The 16,844-nt window shown below is 37.8% G+C and overlaps 2 protein-coding genes across 6 annotated transcripts; both read left to right on the top strand.

The window, feature by feature from the left end:
- The first annotated feature begins 606 nt into the window (after positions 1 to 606).
- On the top strand, positions 607 to 7,323 carry LOC104746478 (ubiquitin carboxyl-terminal hydrolase 14). Of its 4 annotated transcripts, none has more exons than XM_087487897.1 (20): positions 607 to 901; positions 1,027 to 1,198; positions 1,291 to 1,403; positions 1,511 to 1,847; positions 2,354 to 2,448; positions 3,157 to 3,290; positions 3,370 to 3,426; positions 3,545 to 3,622; positions 3,899 to 3,953; positions 4,056 to 4,079; positions 4,435 to 4,515; positions 4,650 to 4,848; positions 4,946 to 5,003; positions 5,074 to 5,196; positions 5,291 to 5,379; positions 5,470 to 5,559; positions 6,179 to 6,349; positions 6,459 to 6,571; positions 6,681 to 6,810; positions 6,936 to 7,323. In XM_087487897.1, the coding sequence occupies exons 1-20, from the start codon at positions 806 to 808 to the stop codon at positions 7,112 to 7,114; spliced, it is 2,394 nt and encodes a 797-aa protein (XP_087344023.1). In that variant the 5' UTR covers positions 607 to 805; the 3' UTR covers positions 7,115 to 7,323. The 4 variants fall into 4 exon arrangements, with proteins under 4 accessions (XP_087344023.1, XP_087344022.1, XP_087344025.1 ...); XM_087487896.1 differs by having other exon boundaries at positions 614 to 901; positions 5,071 to 5,196; XM_087487899.1 differs by lacking the exon at positions 4,056 to 4,079 and having other exon boundaries at positions 645 to 901.
- Positions 7,324 to 7,774: 451 nt separating this feature from the next.
- Positions 7,775 to 10,988, top strand: LOC104746477 (F-box protein At5g49610-like). Of its 2 annotated transcripts, XM_087487819.1 has the most exons (5): positions 7,775 to 7,916; positions 8,012 to 8,102; positions 8,455 to 8,853; positions 9,423 to 10,586; positions 10,671 to 10,988. In XM_087487819.1, exons 4-5 carry the CDS (start codon positions 9,449 to 9,451, stop codon positions 10,691 to 10,693), a joined length of 1,161 nt encoding a protein of 386 aa, XP_087343945.1. In that variant the 5' UTR covers positions 7,775 to 7,916; positions 8,012 to 8,102; positions 8,455 to 8,853; positions 9,423 to 9,448; the 3' UTR covers positions 10,694 to 10,988. The 2 variants fall into 2 exon arrangements, with proteins under 2 accessions (XP_087343945.1, XP_087343944.1); XM_087487818.1 differs by lacking the exon at positions 7,775 to 7,916 and having other exon boundaries at positions 7,945 to 8,542; positions 8,665 to 8,853.
- The last annotated feature ends 5,856 nt before the right edge of the window (positions 10,989 to 16,844 follow it).

Raw genomic sequence — 16,844 nt, 5'->3', positions numbered from 1 at the left:
ACGTAAAACAAAACCTCTGACAAAATCCATATGTGAATCTTTGTGTTGTTAAACAGTGATGCCGCTGAGCCTGTATTTACAAGGGACTTAGCTAATAAACCTAGATCAAGTTACCTATGTAACATAACAAAAAGAGAAACCCAAATAACTACAAAATATATTTGAAATATATCTCAATAAAACCACTTCACCATTGTTCCTTCTTTAAAAGCATTCATATATACATGTATCCTTCGAAGTCCGAACACCCTCTCATTGCCAACATACCCGCTTGTGTAGTTCCTTCTCATCAAACTGATCATGATGCAAATCGTGATATTATTTGGATATGATGTCAAGTTGCCTTGGATGAGTGGTATATATTGTACTAAGTTGTGTGCTATATTTATTTCGGAAATCATCCATCTTCGTCTTATCCTCATATTGCATTATGTGAAGTCTTTTTAGTTAACTACTAGACTAAAGTCGCTTCAAGAGTCAAGACCAATTGCATAGAAATGATAGAATATGTCGGTCAATGAATAATATTGGGTTGCTATTGGGTAAATACAAATTCTAATGGGCCGAACAAAATTATTTGGTATATCCTTAACTTGGAATAATTTTAAAATTTACCCAACAAAAGAACCCGGTTAACGAAAGAAAGGAATATAGAAGGACGACGACGACGTTTCTCATCCGTACCTTCCTTCTTCTTCTTAAGCTTGCAACGGAGACGACGTGTTGCAATTTCATCACTACTCAACAAACTCTTTTCTCTTCGTCTTCTCTCCGTCGATAGTTTCGCCGATTTCGCAAAAACCCTATGGAGCTCCTTCGATCGAACTTGTCTAGGGTTCAGATCCCCGAACCTACCCACCGCATCTACAAGCATGAGTGTTGCATCTCCTTCGATACTCCGGTAAGCCTCTTCAATAAACCCTCCTCTCTCAGTTCGTTTTCTTCTTCCAGTTCCGAGTACTCGACTGCTGTTCTTTTTGTCGTTTCTTGTGGTTTTGATGATTCCGCGATGATGATTTTTTACAGAGATCCGAAGGAGGATTGTTCGTAGACATGAATAGTTTTCTTGCTTTCGGGAAGGATTACGTTTCTTGGAATTATGAGAAGACTGGGAACCCTGTTTATCTTCATATCAAGCAGACGCCTAAGTCTGTTCCCGAGGATCGTCCTCTTAAGAAACCCACTCTGCTCGCTATTGGTATTTTACAATGATTCCAATGCTGTATCTATTATACTGATTTTTGAACCAAAGAAAGGGAGGTTGATTTTGAACTGTTTATCAATTCGCAGGAGTTGATGGAGGATTTGACAACAATGAGCCTGAGTACGAGGAGTCTTACAGCATATTCATACTTCCGGATTTTGTTTCACTTCCATTTCCTTCTGTTGAACTACCAGAGAAGGTGTTTGCAATGTGTTTTTTTGATTTTAGTTGTGTTGTCAGAGAGGGTTTATAGCAAATACCATGGCATGTCTTTAGCTTTCTTTCTTTGGTATTTTGTATTTGCAGGTTAGGATTGCGGTCGATACTGTAGTGAATGCTGTTGGTGCTGAGCGGAAAGAGCAAGTTGCAGCTTGGACAGCTGAGAAAAAGCAAGTTAGTCAACATGCATTGACACTGCAGCAAATCAAGAGTGGCATTGTCATTTCTCCCTCTGGTTGGAAATGCGCCAAGTGTGATAAGACAGAGAATCTCTGGCTTAATCTTACCGATGGAATGATTCTCTGTGGAAGAAAAAACTGGGATGGAACTGGTGGAAACAACCATGCAGTTGAGCACTACAAAGAGACTGCCTACCCTCTTGCTGTTAAGCTTGGAACAATCACAGCTGACTTAGAAGCAGCAGGTACAGTTATCTTGTTTCCTATATCTAGTTTTAGTTCACTCTGTTGTGGATGTCTTTATTTTTTTAACTCTGAGTAATGTAAAGACTTGTGATATTAGAATTGGCCTTTTTGAAAAGTTTCTAGGTACTCTTTAGCCGCTTTACATATGTGTTCAATAATACTGATATCTGCCCTTAAGGCAAAGCCATCATGTAGGTGATACCTTTTTAGTATGTCATGATTCATTGCATGTGGCTGGAGCTTTCAGAGCTTTGATGTTGTATATTTTCTACACCGTGCCTATGAAAAAAAGATGTTGGATCCCTTATTCATAAAACCAGATTAGCCGCTAGACTTCCCTGTTGTGTATGGCTAGTATCAGTTGATAGTTCTCTCTTTGGGCCGGAGAGGGGGACTTCATGCATCACTTTGGTTTTTTTTTTGTTGATACATGTGGATTATTATGTTCTTTGGATGGGTTTTGATTTCTTCAGCACTAATGATTGCTAATATTTTGGCAACGCAGATGTTTATTCATATCCGGAAGATGACAGTGTTTTGGACCCGCTCCTGGCTGAGCATCTGGCCCATTTTGGAATAGACTTCTCGTCGATGCAGAAGGTTAGTAATGATGATTCATGGTTCTGCTAAAGTATAAAAGTCAAGACTGCATCTTGTCTGGCACTTTATATTGTTGTTGTCTGTAGTTATGAATTTTGTATACGGCATCTTTATCAGAGACTCAAGCTATAGTGCTATGGTTTGTGTAGATATCCTTCCTGAGTCGCATTGGCAAGTGCTGATTGTACTAGAAAGCTTATGTCTCGAGTTCATTTATTTTCTTGAGTGCTATGGTTTGTAAGATACCTTCCTGTGTCGCATTGGTCAACTGCTGGGTGAAATAAAAAGCTGATGTCTTGTGTTCATTTCTTTCTTCAGTATCAATTGCCACTAAAGAACTGTACATATGTGGAATATGTATGTGGCTAAATGTTTCTTTACCAAGAGCAAGTAGACTCACATCAGTATTATTGCATAGTGCACTTGGAGAACGTAATTTTAGGTTGTTTTGAGACAATATTCCATTCACGCGTGCAGTCTAATAACTTGTATTTGTTGCGTCATGAACGTCTTAACATTTACTAAACGCTTTTTTTTTTTTGTCTTCTCACTATTCCTTGCTGCATGTACATCTTAAGTTCACCTGTCTTTGTTTTCCAGTTTATACTGCCTGATCATCTTCTTTGCTAAAAGATATCCTATTCTGATAGAACAGCTTTCATCTGAATAATATTAAGTTTCTTGGGATGTTTGCTACTATGTTCACAGACTGAAATGACAACTGCCGAAAGAGAACTTGATCAAAATACAACTTTTGATTGGAACCGTATACAAGAGAGTGGAAAAGAATTGGTACCAGTTTTTGGACCTGGATATACCGGACTTGTCAATCTTGGGAACAGGTACTCTTAGTGATGATATTTTATTCAGGGATTTCGTTTCCTTGTAGATGTCTTATGCCCATTTCATTTCCTTTGCCAGTTGCTACTTGGCAGCTACGATGCAAGTTGTTTTCTCTACCCATTCATTTATTTCAAGGTAGATGCCATTGCCCATATTTCTTGTTTTTTTTTTCACTTGTATAACTTAAATCGAAACAAACCTTTTGCTTCTTATATCCACTATATAGTAACTTTTGGTTCTGAGATTGTTGCAGATACTTTTCGCATCAGAGCTTAAAGATGGCTTTTGAGATGGCTCCTGCTGATCCAACTTTGGACCTCAATATGCAATTGTGAGTTATTGTTATAACAAATGTTACTACGTTTATGCTCTGGACTTTCTGAAATCATGTGGTTGAACTTTTGACATTGTATTGATGAAAGGGTTTTAAGATTATATTTGTGTATACCCTGTATCTGCATGATACATGCTTTAGTTTCTGTTTTTTAATTGTTTGATTTAATATGATCTGCACTTCTGTTTCTCATCTGGTTTCCATGAGGACAATTGCATGGCAATTTGCATATTTATTTCCTTCTCCTTACACTGTTGGTTATGTTGGTTGCAGAACAAAGCTTGGACATGGTTTACTCTCTGGGAAGTACTCTATTCCTGCAACACAGGTATGACTATATCAGGAATTTTTTTTGCTTGCATACATAAATATTATCTAAACCACCTCTTAGGGCCTCAGTACATTGATTTTGCCATTCTTCTGATTGCAGAAGGATGCTGCAACTGGAGATGCTGTAAGATTCTTATTCTATATGATGATTAGATTCGTTATTGATCTTTCAATAGAAACCGTTGATTAATCAAGAGCTTTAGAAGCATATCAATGTTTTTATTCTAGTGGGTTTTTTTCCGGGCTTTATGGTAGTTCCTCATTTTTAGTCATTTTTCACTCTTAGAGGCTTTCATTTTTGGTATGACTTGTGCCTTGTGTGGTTAATAAATACAGGCCAGCACAGCTAAGAAACAAATGCTTGAAGTCCTTTGTTTGACTTTTTAATAAATATATGTATGTGAATGGCCACAATTTGTTTTGCATACCCCCCTTGTGTTGATTTCTGATGACTTCACATTTTTTTTAATCGGTAATAGAGCCAAGAGGGAATACCTCCTCGCATGTTCAAAAACGTAATTGCTGCGAGCCACGCAGAATTCTCTTCTATGAGACAGCAGGTGAAAACCATGTCTTCTTAAATGTTCGGAGTTTTGTTTATTTTCGTACTTGTATTTGAATGATGCTCCTTTTCGGCATCTGTCAACGAAATTACCTATGTTTCGACACTAACTAGCACCATTTTGTATCGTAGGATGCTCTTGATTTTTTCCTCTATATGGTAGGCAAGGTTGAGCGTGCCAACAGCACGACGCCAGATTTAGACCCCTCGAGGAGCTTCAAGTTTGGGATAGAAGAAAAGATCCTTTGTCCATCTGGAAAGGTTTCATATAATAAGAGGGATGACTGTATTCTTTCTTTGAACATTCCGTTGCATGAGGCAACTAATAAAGGTATATCCTGTTCGTCTGTCTCTGTTCCCCTTCCTATGTCATTTGGTGTGTTTCTTAATTTTGTTGTCTTTGTTTTGCTGAATGTTTGGTGATCAAGATGAATTAGAAGCCTTTAACAAGCAGAAAGCAGGAAAAGGATTGGAAGAAAATGATATGTGAGTTAATTAACTCAAGTTTAATATGTTCGTATTTTCTCTGCTTATCTAAGATATTTATCTTCAGCAGGGCAAGTGATGAAATCGTACGACCACGCGTTCCTTTAGAAGCTTGTTTAGCAAATTTTGTATCATCAGAGCAGATTGAGGATTATTATAGCTCTGCTCTGAAGGGGAGGACAACAGCTATCAAGTATGATATTTTTTTGCTGAGTGAATTCAAGTGCACCAAGAATAAAATGAAAGTAAGTTTTTAAGGGTGTATTTTTGGTTTCCATTTCATGCAGGACTACTGGTTTGACATCTTTCCCAGATTATTTGGTTTTGCACATGCGGAAGTTTGTTATGGAGGAAGGCTGGGTGCCAAAGAAACTTGGTCTCTTTCTGATACACAGTTCCTTGTAATGTTCCCCTACTGGCCCTGTATATAAATACTTATTAGCTTTTTCTTGATTTGCTGAGGCAGATGTGTACATTGATGTTCCGGATGTTATTGATATCAGCCACATGCGTAGCAAAGGACTCCAACCTGGGGAAGAACTGTTGCCAGATGGCGGTACGTCGTTATATTTATTACAAGAATTGTGTTTCATGATTCACATACATAATGATTGACTTAATTTATTGATTGTTTCGATCTCAGTGCTACTTCTTCGAATGTCATGACTACTGGCCTTTTTGAACCTATCTTGGATTAGTACTCAGTTTATTAATCATTTAAAAGTACCAGCATACCTTAAACTGTTTCTTTATCATGGCAGTTACTTTCTAAGAAGGGAAGTCTGTGTACTGTTGCATCCTGTACACCATGGCTGTAATAAATCATCCTTAATCGTCAAATCACTTAAATACATTTCCAAGCAGATAAATTTTGCTGGAATTTTAACAGTCAAACTACATGTCTGCTGCGTTCTTTTCTTTTTTTTTTTTTTTTTTTTTTTATCACAGAGGAGTTTTCTTTCTTTTAGACTGCATTCACTAGCTACTTATTTGGGTTGTTTTCAGTAATTTGATTACGTTTTTTTTTCTTTTGCATGTCATAGTTGTTTTAGAGTCTTTGTGTTCTATTCTTTATTTCCTTGTCCACTCTCCATTCATTTATTATATTGTCAGATAAACAAAACTTGTAATTCTCCCTGTAATTTTGTTGGATGTTGGATTTTTTTTGCATACAGTTCCAGAAGAAGTGATGGAATCAGCGAAGCCTGTGGCAAATGAGGAGATAGTTGCACAACTTGTCTCAATGGGATTTAACCAGCTTCATTGCCAGAAAGCTGCCATAAATACTTCCAATGCTGGGGTTGAAGAGGCAATGAACTGGTTACTTTCTCACATGGATGATCCAGGTAATTGAAAACACCAGTCTTGTAGTTAAGGCTCAACTTCACTCATCAAACTATATCATGTTACGTTTGGAGACCAATTTCTAATACGATGAGGCATTATGTTTCGTAGACATCGATGCACCGATCTCACATCAAACATCGGACGTTGATCAATCAAGCGTTGATACCTTACTCTCCTTTGGTTTTGCTGAAGATGTTGCTCGAAAGGCACTAAAAGCTTCGGTATAATACTTTTGAGCAAATTAGTTGCAGTACTGCGAGGCTCTTTTTTTCTTTACTCTGATCACTGAAATTGTCTTCTTCTTTTTGTTTTTTTGGTTTTCTTAATCAGGGAGGAGATATTGAGAAAGCAACAGATTGGATATTCAACAACCCTAATGCATCTGTTTCAGACATGGATGTTTCCTCTAGCAATTCAGCGCAGACTCCGGCTCAAAGTGCATTACCAGATGGAGGAGGGAGTTAGTTTCTTAAACCCTCCTTTTTAGTCTTTCGATCTCATTTTGCAAAACAAATCTTAGTGTGTTTTTTTCAATGTTTTCACGAGAATAATTCCTAACTCTAAGAATATGATCTTTAACTGCAGAATACAAGCTGTTTGGAATAGTAAGTCACATGGGAACATCAGTTCACTGTGGGCATTACGTGGCTCACATATTGAAAGAAGGTCGTTGGGTGATTTTCAATGACAGCAAAGTTGGTATCTCGACTGACCCACCTAAAGACATGGGTTACGTCTACTTCTTCCAGCGGATCGACGGCTGATTAATTCTGTCTCAAAGACAAAAAAAAAAAAAACTAATCCTTTCCTTTTTTTAGTAGAAACTTTTTAAGGTCGATAGGGTTTTCTTTTTTAAGATGTGGATTGAGGTGTCCCCATCCCATGGGTGATGATGACATGGTTCGGTTCCAAAATCTTACTTGTGGATTAGTAAATTTGGTTGACTATGAAATCTGTGGAAATTCTTCACAAATTTGACGTCCCCTTTAAATAGCCAAAAAAATTATCATTCTCTTTTCTTCTTTTCAATATGCTTTTGCTTGGCTTCCACATTGATGAATTAGACCAAAGAAGTAATCATTTTTTGGTTTGCATGCCGCATTGTTTGAACCTGACGAGTCAAGGAGGAGAGGGGGTTGTTTCCGTTTTTTTTTCCCGGTTAAATTTGTGAGAATCGTAACCAAAACCTAATGACAAGCGTTACAGGAGGGAGTATATGATTGATATCTCTCTTCTCCCAAATCAAAACACGTGTTCTTCATTTCCTCGATACTCTTCTCCATTTCCAAAAAAAAAGAAAATCAAAAGCCGCAAAATAAAAAAGAGTGAGTGATGAAACTGTTACCTAATTTGTTGGGGAGTTTTAATTGCCTGTCATCGGAATCTCTTGCCGTTATCTTATTCTTCTTCTACTACTTATGAGAGGAGGTAACTGACAAATATAGAGAATTGGTGAATCGAATCATGTTCGAAGCGTTACAATCTTTTAGTGATTGATGGTGCACAAAAGCGGGAATCAGAATAGAATCGATTTTTTTTATCTCTTATGATTTGATGAACATAAATGTGGGTCAAATTTGTTTTCTTTGGATTTGTTGTTTCATTTATATAAAAAAAACCTTAAAAAGACTCACTTTTTATGATTTTTCTCCATTTTAAAGGGTAAGCTGGATGAAACAGGTCATGCATAGTTTCATGGATCATTTGTGACTTTTTTTCGCTGCAATCAGCAGCTGCGTCTTTTTGTCACAGGTTTGGTTTCCAGGAAAACTATTTTTCTTTCTCTCCCTTTGCATTGATATTGATGCAGCGCATCTTTATGTTGTCTTCTTTTATTTCCTTTTTCTCGTTGGGCTTTGTTTTGTTTAAGTTTCTTGGGCTTTACGTTTTGTCTCAAACTCCTTTGAGTCGGTTTGTGACCTAGGGTTCTTTGCTTATTTTGTTTAAATAGCCTCTTAGCGTCATTAGCAAGGGAAGACTTTATTGAATAATACTTTAAGCTTTAAGCTTTTCCTTTTATCTCTTGTTAATCGGCTATTCTTTGAATCAACGATTCACGAGATCGTCTTTTGTTCGGTTATTCTTTGAATCAACGAACGACAAGACCACCCTTCTGTTCGGCTATTCATCGGAATCAACGAACATAAGGTTTTATATCAACTACGCTGCGCCAGTTTTGGTATCAGAGCCAGGTTAGTGACTTTATCTTTGAGAACAGGCGTATTGCGTATTTGGCCAATCTGTGAAGAGTACCGGTTTTAATATATTTATGTTGGCTAATCATTGTTGAATTGGGGATTGGTGCGGTGGTCAGTCAACAGTCACGTCCTGTGGGAAATGACACCGTCTTGAATGGCATCAGGCGTACCGATTCGGCTCTAATACCAACTGACGTTTGTGAATACTCTTCACAGTGGAACAATGATTAGCCAATCTAATCTAGGGTTTTCAACATAGGCCAAATACGCAATATTGAAAGCTTCAATCAAAGATTTGTGAAAAGGTTCGTTGTTGTTCAGGTGTGAATAGACTATGATTAGCCAATCTAATCTAGGAACAGTTTGTTTCATATGCTTCCATTTCTTTCAGATTGTTTCATATGCTACATAGAATCTGCATTTTCTTTATTCTGCATTTTGGGAAATGGCACAATCAAGAAGCTAAAGTTGGCATTGTTTGTCTTCTCTCTGTTCATTAATATTGTCACCTGTATAGGTATATGTAAGTAAGGTTTCTTGAAATTCATGCTCAAAATTGTGGGTTTATATGAATATGAATGCTCAGATCACATCAATGCACTTTAAGTTCTTTGCAGAGAGTGTTCAGTTTTAACTTTTAAGTCAGTCCATGTATTAGTTAGTTACTCTGCCGGTAAACTATTTCCTAGTAAATCGTGACTATGAACTGTTGATATGTACTGTTATTTCAGTTTTAACTTTTAAGTCATTTTCAAACCGTTTTACTTGGTTCTGATGGGTGCTTGGTATTTCTTTCCAGTCTTTTTGGTCCTTAAAGGGCACTGATTTCTTTGTGAATCTCTTTTATGTGTTAATCGTTTTTTTTTTGCTGCAGAGGACTAGCAACAGAGCAAACAGAAAATGGTCAAAACTTGTTCTCAGCGGATCAAGCGGATGAGTGCCGTAGATGCAATTGACTTGCGGTCTCGAGTCTCTGTCAAATATATCCGGTATTGTAAGACAATTAGCAAGTACCTTGCAGAGCTGCAGTTATCTGAATCAAGAAAGAATCCATCATTTATAGTTTGTCCTACTATGGAGACAACAATGAAGTTGTATTCGATGGATGCAAGGAGTTTTAGATGTTCACTCCTCAACACTATTGATCCATCTCAAAGAAGCCATGAGGAGTCCATGTACATGATATCATCCTCTAACGGAATCATCTGCTGTGTAAATACATTTTGTGACAAAGACGTAGAAAACAAGTTTTGTGATCTGCAGATATGGATATGCAACCCTTGTACGAGGGAAACTCTCCTTCTTCCCAAAGGGAGATCCTCATTTGGGATTGAACCAAGTGTTGGAGTGGCTTATGGCTCCGACATTAGTGACTATAGAATTTTCCGTATATTCTGCGTTAGAAAGGAAATTCCTAAAGAAAAGGTGACCGTAAAGGGATATTATTTTCAAGAAGGTCAAGTTGTTTATGCTTTAGCATTTGAATGTGAGGTGTATTCGTCCAGCAATGGTTCTTGGAAAAACATCGGCTCCGTGCCTTGTGTTCCTATGTGTTCTGGTCTTAGGCCATACAGAACTGGTCATATTTTTGTTGGAGGTAAAATATACTGGCTGGTATCGTTAGATGAGCCAGGTGAGATCCTCTCAGTGGATTTGGAAGGGAGATTTGAGGTTATAAACTTGCCTGAGTATTCAGATGGTCTAAAGGGTGAAGACAAGATCACAGAGGCAACTCATCTAATCATTTTTCAAGGATCTCTCGCATTGTTTGTTCTACATCCAGGCAAGATGGATATTTGGGTCTGGAAAGACGAGGGTGAGAAATATAGTTGGGACCCTGTACTGACGATTAAAACTCCAATCAGAGATGAAGAACTGGTTTTATCTGTAACTTCATTAAAGAACAATATCATATGTGTGACTGAGACACACTGGCGTATATATGATGTGGAGACTAAAATCTGGAGGAAGAGAAGGGGCCCTCGTACTGGATTTAGGAATCCGGCTGTATTCCCATTCACCGAAAGCATTCTTCCATGTAAGTTGTGTTTATATGAATGATACTGTGTTTCTTCCTTTGTTTGCCATGTAATCCGCTTTGATCTGTTGTTTGGTGAATCAGGTAATGGTGGTGTAGGACTGTAGATGGAACATGAAGAGTATCTGATGCAGAGATTGTTGAATTGGAAGGCTATGTGTTTCTCTGAGGAGCTGTCATATTGGTTTGGGGTTTAATACTTTTTTTGTTTCTGTCAGTTTGTCTCTCTTTTTTTTTCCTCTTCTTTTTCTTTAAACTTGGTTTTATACAGTTTCTTACTTGAAGCTTCATTGATACTAATAATAAGCCGTGGGTGCTGTCTCTAAACAAAGTTTTAATGCTATGGTGTGGTTCACCTGTTGTTGTTATTTGATATATTAGTGTGCTGATTTTGAGTTCTCTCTCCTTTCGGCTCAAAACGACCTTAGGGCCATTTTTTTCTCACTACATCAAATTATATCATATTAAACCGAGTTTGTTTACGTTTGAAGAATGCAATTTTTTACCAATGTCGGCAGTTTCAGGGGTTAGGCATATATATACAATGATGTAGATAGGAAAATGATGTAGTAGATCAATAGGGGTCATTCATTGCTTGTAAACATTTATAGTAATCAATGACAACTTTGACAATGACAACTTTTGTAGTAATCAAATGACAACTTTCACTATAATCGAAACAAAATATTTGAAAAAGACTATACCGCGTCTTTGAAAAATATAAATCTAGTGTTTTGTGAAGAAGGTATATAGTAAGTATAGTTTTCATGAAAATGATTTTTTTTAACAGGCTAACCGACGACTATTCGCAAAGAAGAAGTCATACTAAAATTTATATATGCACACTTGTTTATTCAGAAAATATGCGATTGGTTTAATATTTGAACTTGTAGGAGTTATTGTCGCAGTGACACAACAACCCCAAAACATTGTATTATCCAATATCCACTTACATTACATATATCTTCTACGAAGCATGTCATTTTTGTTGACTTGTGTTGTCGATCAATTTTATAAAAGCACATCAATGATTTACGGTTTCAATTTTGTGAATAGAGTTGTAAATAAATATATTGTTGTATAAGCTTGACATAGCTTGAGGCCAAAGATAAGTATATTTAGGAGAAAAGCTAAATATACATATTTGAGATTTAAGAGATATCTAATAAGTTAGTTTTCCAATTTGGTTTAGGAAACTTTGTCTAAGGTCTTTACTATATAAGAAGATGCAAGGGTGTTGCATAACTTATGAGTTTAAGAGAGAGCAAGAGAGAACTTTAGGTTTTGAGTGATTTTCCTAAAGCTTAATAAAAGAGAGTAATTCTTTTGATATTGTGTTCTTAAATTCTTTGAAGTTCTTGTGTTCTAGTTCTTTATTTGGTATCAGAGCAAAACTAGAATCTAAGTTCTTCCGTTTGAAATCGCAAACATGAGTGATATCGTTGTGGCTAAACCGAAAGAAAGCAATCTCTCGTCCATACAATGTCCTATGCTTACCATCACCAACTACACCGTGTGGTCCATGCGTATGAGGATTACGCTCAAAGTACATAAGGTCTGGGAAGCTATAGAACCAGGAACGACCGATGTTGAGAAGGATGACATGGCGAGAGCTCTTCTTTTCCAGTCCATAGCGGAGGTGCTGATTCTATAAGTTGGAGATCTCAATAATTCTAAAGCAGTTTGGGATGCGATCAAAGCAAGATATGTTGGTGCTGACAGGGTCAAAGAAGCACGATTACAAACTCTTCTGGCCGAATTTGACCGACTCAAGATGAAAGAATCTGACACTATCGATGCTTTCGCCGGTAAGCTCTCAGAATAGTCAACAAAATCTGCTGCCTTAGGAGAAACCATTGAAGAACCAAAACTTGTCAAGAAATTCCTTATGAGCTTGCCAAGAAAGCGATACATACATATTATTGCTTCACTTGAACAAGTGCTTAATCTTCATACCACAAGTTTTGAAGACATCGTGGGAAGGCTGAAAACCTATGAGGAGCGGATATCTGCCAAAGAAGAGGATGAACAATCAAATGATCAAGGAAAACTCATGTATGCTAATACGGACTTTCAGCCTTACCAAGGGAACTATGGCTCAGGTGGAAGAGGTAGAGGTCAAGGAGGACGGTTTAATGGTTGAGGACGAGGAAGAGGACGTTTTTGGAATCAATCAAACGGAGGATATAGGCAAGAGCGAGACAAGTCTAAGGTGGTGTGTTTTCGGTGTTATAAAATAGGACATTATGCATCAGAATGTCCAGATAGGTTGCTTAAACTCCAAGAAACACGAGAGAATGATCAAGAGGACACCAAAGAAGCTGAGGAACTCATGATACATGAAGTCGTCTACCTGAATGAGAAGAATGTGACACCAAAAGATTTCGAAAAACATGACACCAGTGTCTGGTATCTTGATAATGGAGCGAGCAATCATATGTCCGGAAATCTCACATACTTCTCCAAGCTTGACAAGACGGTCACAGGTAAGGTGCGGCTCGGGGATGATTCACGCATCGATATAAGAGGAAAAGGTTCAGTTCTTTTTATCACAAAGAATGGAGACAAGAAAATTCTGGCAGATGTCTACTATATACCGGACTTAAAGAGCAATATCATAAGCTTGGGGCAGGCTACAGAATCGGGATGTGATGTAAGAATGAAGGAAGACTACCTCACACTGCATGATCGAAACGGTATTCTATTGGTATAGGCTACAAGATCAAAAAATCGTTTGTACAAAGTCCTTATGGAAGGTGGCGAAACCAATAAATGTCTGCAGTTGATGGCGTAGAGTGATTCTACTAGATGGCATGAAAGGTTAGGACATGTTGGTCTAGAAACCATAAAGAAGATGATACAAAAGGAGCTGGTAATTGGTATACCAAATATACCAATTGAAAAGGAAACATGTGTCTCTTGTCTACTCGGAAAGCAAACACGGCGAATCTTCCCTCAGTCAACATCTTTCCGTGCATCAAAGCTACTCGAACTCATCCATGGTGATCTGTGCGGTCCTATTACACCCTCTACGTCTGCTCGAAACAGGTACATCTTTGTCGTAATTGACGATCACTCACGCTATATGTGGTCGCTACTCTTGAGAGAGAAGAGCGATGCATTTGAAAAATTCAAGAAGTTCAAGGCAATGGTCGAACAAGAAACAGGAGAGTCCATTAAAACGTTTTGAACAGATAGGGGAGGAGAGTTTACGTCTCATGAGTTTCAAGATTTCTGTGATGATTCTGGTATTACAAGACACTTGACAGCGCCATACACGCCTCAACAAAACGGGGTGGTCGAACGTCGAAATAGAACACTCTTGGAGATGACTAGAAGTATACTAAAACAGATGGACATGCCAAATTATCTTTGGGGTGAAGCTGTGAGACATGCTACCTATCTCATCAATAGAGTTGCAACTAGAGCCTTAGACACAAAGACTCTGTATGAAGTTCTCAAGGGAAGAAAGCCGGTCGTTGACCATCTGCGTGTCTTCGGGTGTGTGTGTTATGCTAGAACAGAGGTTCAACATCTTAAGAAACTTGATGATAGGTCTCGAGTCTTGGTGCATCTTGGTATTGAACCAGGCTCAAAAGCCTATCGCCTGTTGGATCCAACAAGTAAGAAAGTCGTGGTGAGCAGAGATGTAATATTTGATGAGAGTAAAAGCTGGACTTGGAGTTATCTAGGAAGGAAGACACATGAAGATGGTGGAACATTTAAGATAAGCTTTGAGGAGTTTGGTAATAATGGAATTAGAGGCGAAAATAATGAAGACATGGAGAGAAACAAAGAAGAAAGTCACCAAGGAGATAGCTTCGATGACAACGGTCGAGCTGAAACAGAGCCTGAAACAGAACCAGAAACAGAGAGTGTACAAGATGAAGAACAAGATCAACCTCAGCCACAGTTACGAGCATCATCGCGACCCAAGACAAAACCTAAGTACTTAGAAGATTACGTGTTGTTCGCTGAAGCTGAAAGTGAACATCTCTTGATGGTCATAGATGGAGAACCGTGTGAGTTTGCGGAAGCAGAAAAATCAGAAGCTTGGAAGGAGGCTTGTAATGAAGAGATTGCATCAATAACAAGGAACAAGACTTGGGATTTGGTTGATCGTCCTGTGGGAATGAAACCAATAGGGTTAAAGTGGGTTTTCAAACTAAAGCGAAATTCTGATGGGAGTATTAACAAACACAAAGCAAGACTCGTAGCCAAAGGATATGTTCAGAGACATGGAGTTGATTTTGATGAAGTCTTCGCGCCAGTTGCCCGTATTGAAACAGTTTGGTTTATCATTGCACTAGCAGCTTCGCAAAGTTGGGAGATACATCACCTGGATATAAAAACCGCATTTCTTCATGGGGAGCTAAAAGAGACAGTGTATGTTACTCAGCCTGAAGGATATGTGATCAAAGGAAGTGAGGATAAGGTATACAGACTGAACAAGGCACTCTATGGGCTAAAACAGGCGCCAAGAGCATGGAACACAAAGCTAAACAAAATTCTTAAGGACTTGAATTTTGTTAAATGCTTCAAAGACCCTTCTCTGTATCGAAAGCAAGAAAAAGAGCACCTCCTCCTTGTAGCCGTGTATGTTGATGATCTATTGGTAACAGGTTCTAGTCTAAGCATTATTCTAGATTTCAAAAGAGGAATGGCATCTAAGTTTGAGATGAGTGATCTTGGTAGATTGACTTATTACCTCGTCATTGAAGTAGTTCAACACAAAGATGGATTCACGTTGAGCCAAGAAAGGTATGCAGAAAAAATATTAAGTGAAGTTGGAATGGCAGAGTGTAATTCGGTTCACATACCAATGGATGCTGGGTTAAAGTTATCTAAAGCAGCAGAGGAGCGAAGCATCGACGAGACAGAGTACAGAAGAAACATTGGCTGTCTTCGCTACCTACTTCACATGCGACCAGACCTCTCGTATTGTGTTGGAATGCAAAGCAGATACATGCACGAACCCAAAGAATCTCATGGAGTTGCCTTGAAACAAGTCATTAGGTATTTGCGCGGAACTTCGTCATATGGTCTCACATATTCTCGAAGAAACAGAACAAGTCTCATCGGTTATAGCGACAGCAGTCACAATGGAGATAAAGACGATGGTAGGAGCACAACAGGTCACATCTTTTATCTAAATGATAGTCCTATTACCTGGTGTACTCAGAAACAAGACACTGTTGCAATGTCTTCATATGAGGCTGAATTCATGGCTGCAACCGAAGCCGGAAAGCAAGCGATTTGGCTTCAAGATTTGCTTAGTGAAGCTACTGGATCCCCTTGTGTGAAAACATCAGTCTTAATGGACAACAAGTCAGCAATAGCTCTTACAAGGAATCTTGTTTTTCATGGCAGAAGCAAATATATACATAGGAGGTATCATTTCATAAGAGAATGTGTTGAGAATGGGCAAATTGAAGTAGAGCATGTTCCTGGAACAGAGCAAAAGGCAGATATATTAACAAAGGCATTTGGAAGAATCAAGTTTAAAGAAATGAGGGATCTCATTGGTGTACAAGACTTGAAGAAGAAGGAGTTCAAGCTTAAGGGGGAGAATGTTGTATAAGCTTGACAAAGCTTGAGGCCAAAGACAAGTATATTTAGGAGAAAAACTAAATATACATATTTGAGATTTAGGAGATATCTAATAAGTTAGTTTTCCAATTTGGTTTAGGAAACTTTGTCTAAGGTCTTTACTATATAAGAAAATGCAAAGGTGTTGCATAACTTATGAGTTTAAGAGAGAGCAAGAGAGAACTTTAGGTTTTGAGTGATTTTCCTAAAGCTTAATAAAAGAGAGTAATTCTTTTGATCTCATGTTCTTAAATTCTTTGAAGTTCTTGTGTTCTAGTTCTTTATATATTCGTTATAGGCAATAAAAATATCAAATTCTAGTAAATTATGTTTGGAATAAGAATAACTACATAAAAATTCGTAAACGCGATGTTCGCTTTCCATACTTGAACCGGTTATATTTTAAAGTATTTTTTTTGGTGGTATGTTCTCATTATTGTTTAACTGATTCAAAGCCAAACATATAATTCGTTTGTATGAAATTATGAATTATCCTCCCTTGAGGCCTTAAGTAATAAAAGTTGTTTGCACAAAAAAAAAAAAAAAAAAAAAAACTAGAGAGTAGGATGTGTAGGGAATTTATGAAGAAGGATTGCTAAAAAACACTCTGCCTCTCCCTATTACTCTCTCTTCCTTTGTGTCTTGTACATTTAAAATTAGATAATGGAA

This window comes from Camelina sativa, chromosome 15, assembly GCF_030686135.1.
Source record: "Camelina sativa cultivar CO46 ecotype springtype chromosome 15, ASM3068613v1".
NCBI classification, from domain to species: Eukaryota; Viridiplantae; Streptophyta; class Magnoliopsida; order Brassicales; family Brassicaceae; genus Camelina; species Camelina sativa.
This window is presented reverse-complemented; position numbering and strand designations above follow the sequence as displayed.

Bases quoted from the DNA above. Each gene is read 5' to 3' on its own strand.
- LOC104746478 (XM_087487896.1), top strand. From the start codon at position 806: ATGGAGCTCCTTCGATCGAACTTGTCTAGGGTTCAGATCCCCGAACCT. The intron at 3,291-3,369 runs GTACTCTTAGTG...TTCCTTTGCCAG, and splicing joins CTTGTCAATCTTGGGAACAG to TTGCTACTTGGCAGCTACGA. The intron at 3,427-3,544 runs GTAGATGCCATT...AGATTGTTGCAG, and splicing joins ACCCATTCATTTATTTCAAG to ATACTTTTCGCATCAGAGCT.
- LOC104746477 (XM_087487819.1), top strand. From the start codon at position 9,449: ATGGTCAAAACTTGTTCTCAGCGGATCAAGCGGATGAGTGCCGTAGAT. The intron at 10,587-10,670 runs GTAAGTTGTGTT...TTGGTGAATCAG, and splicing joins CACCGAAAGCATTCTTCCAT to GTAATGGTGGTGTAGGACTG.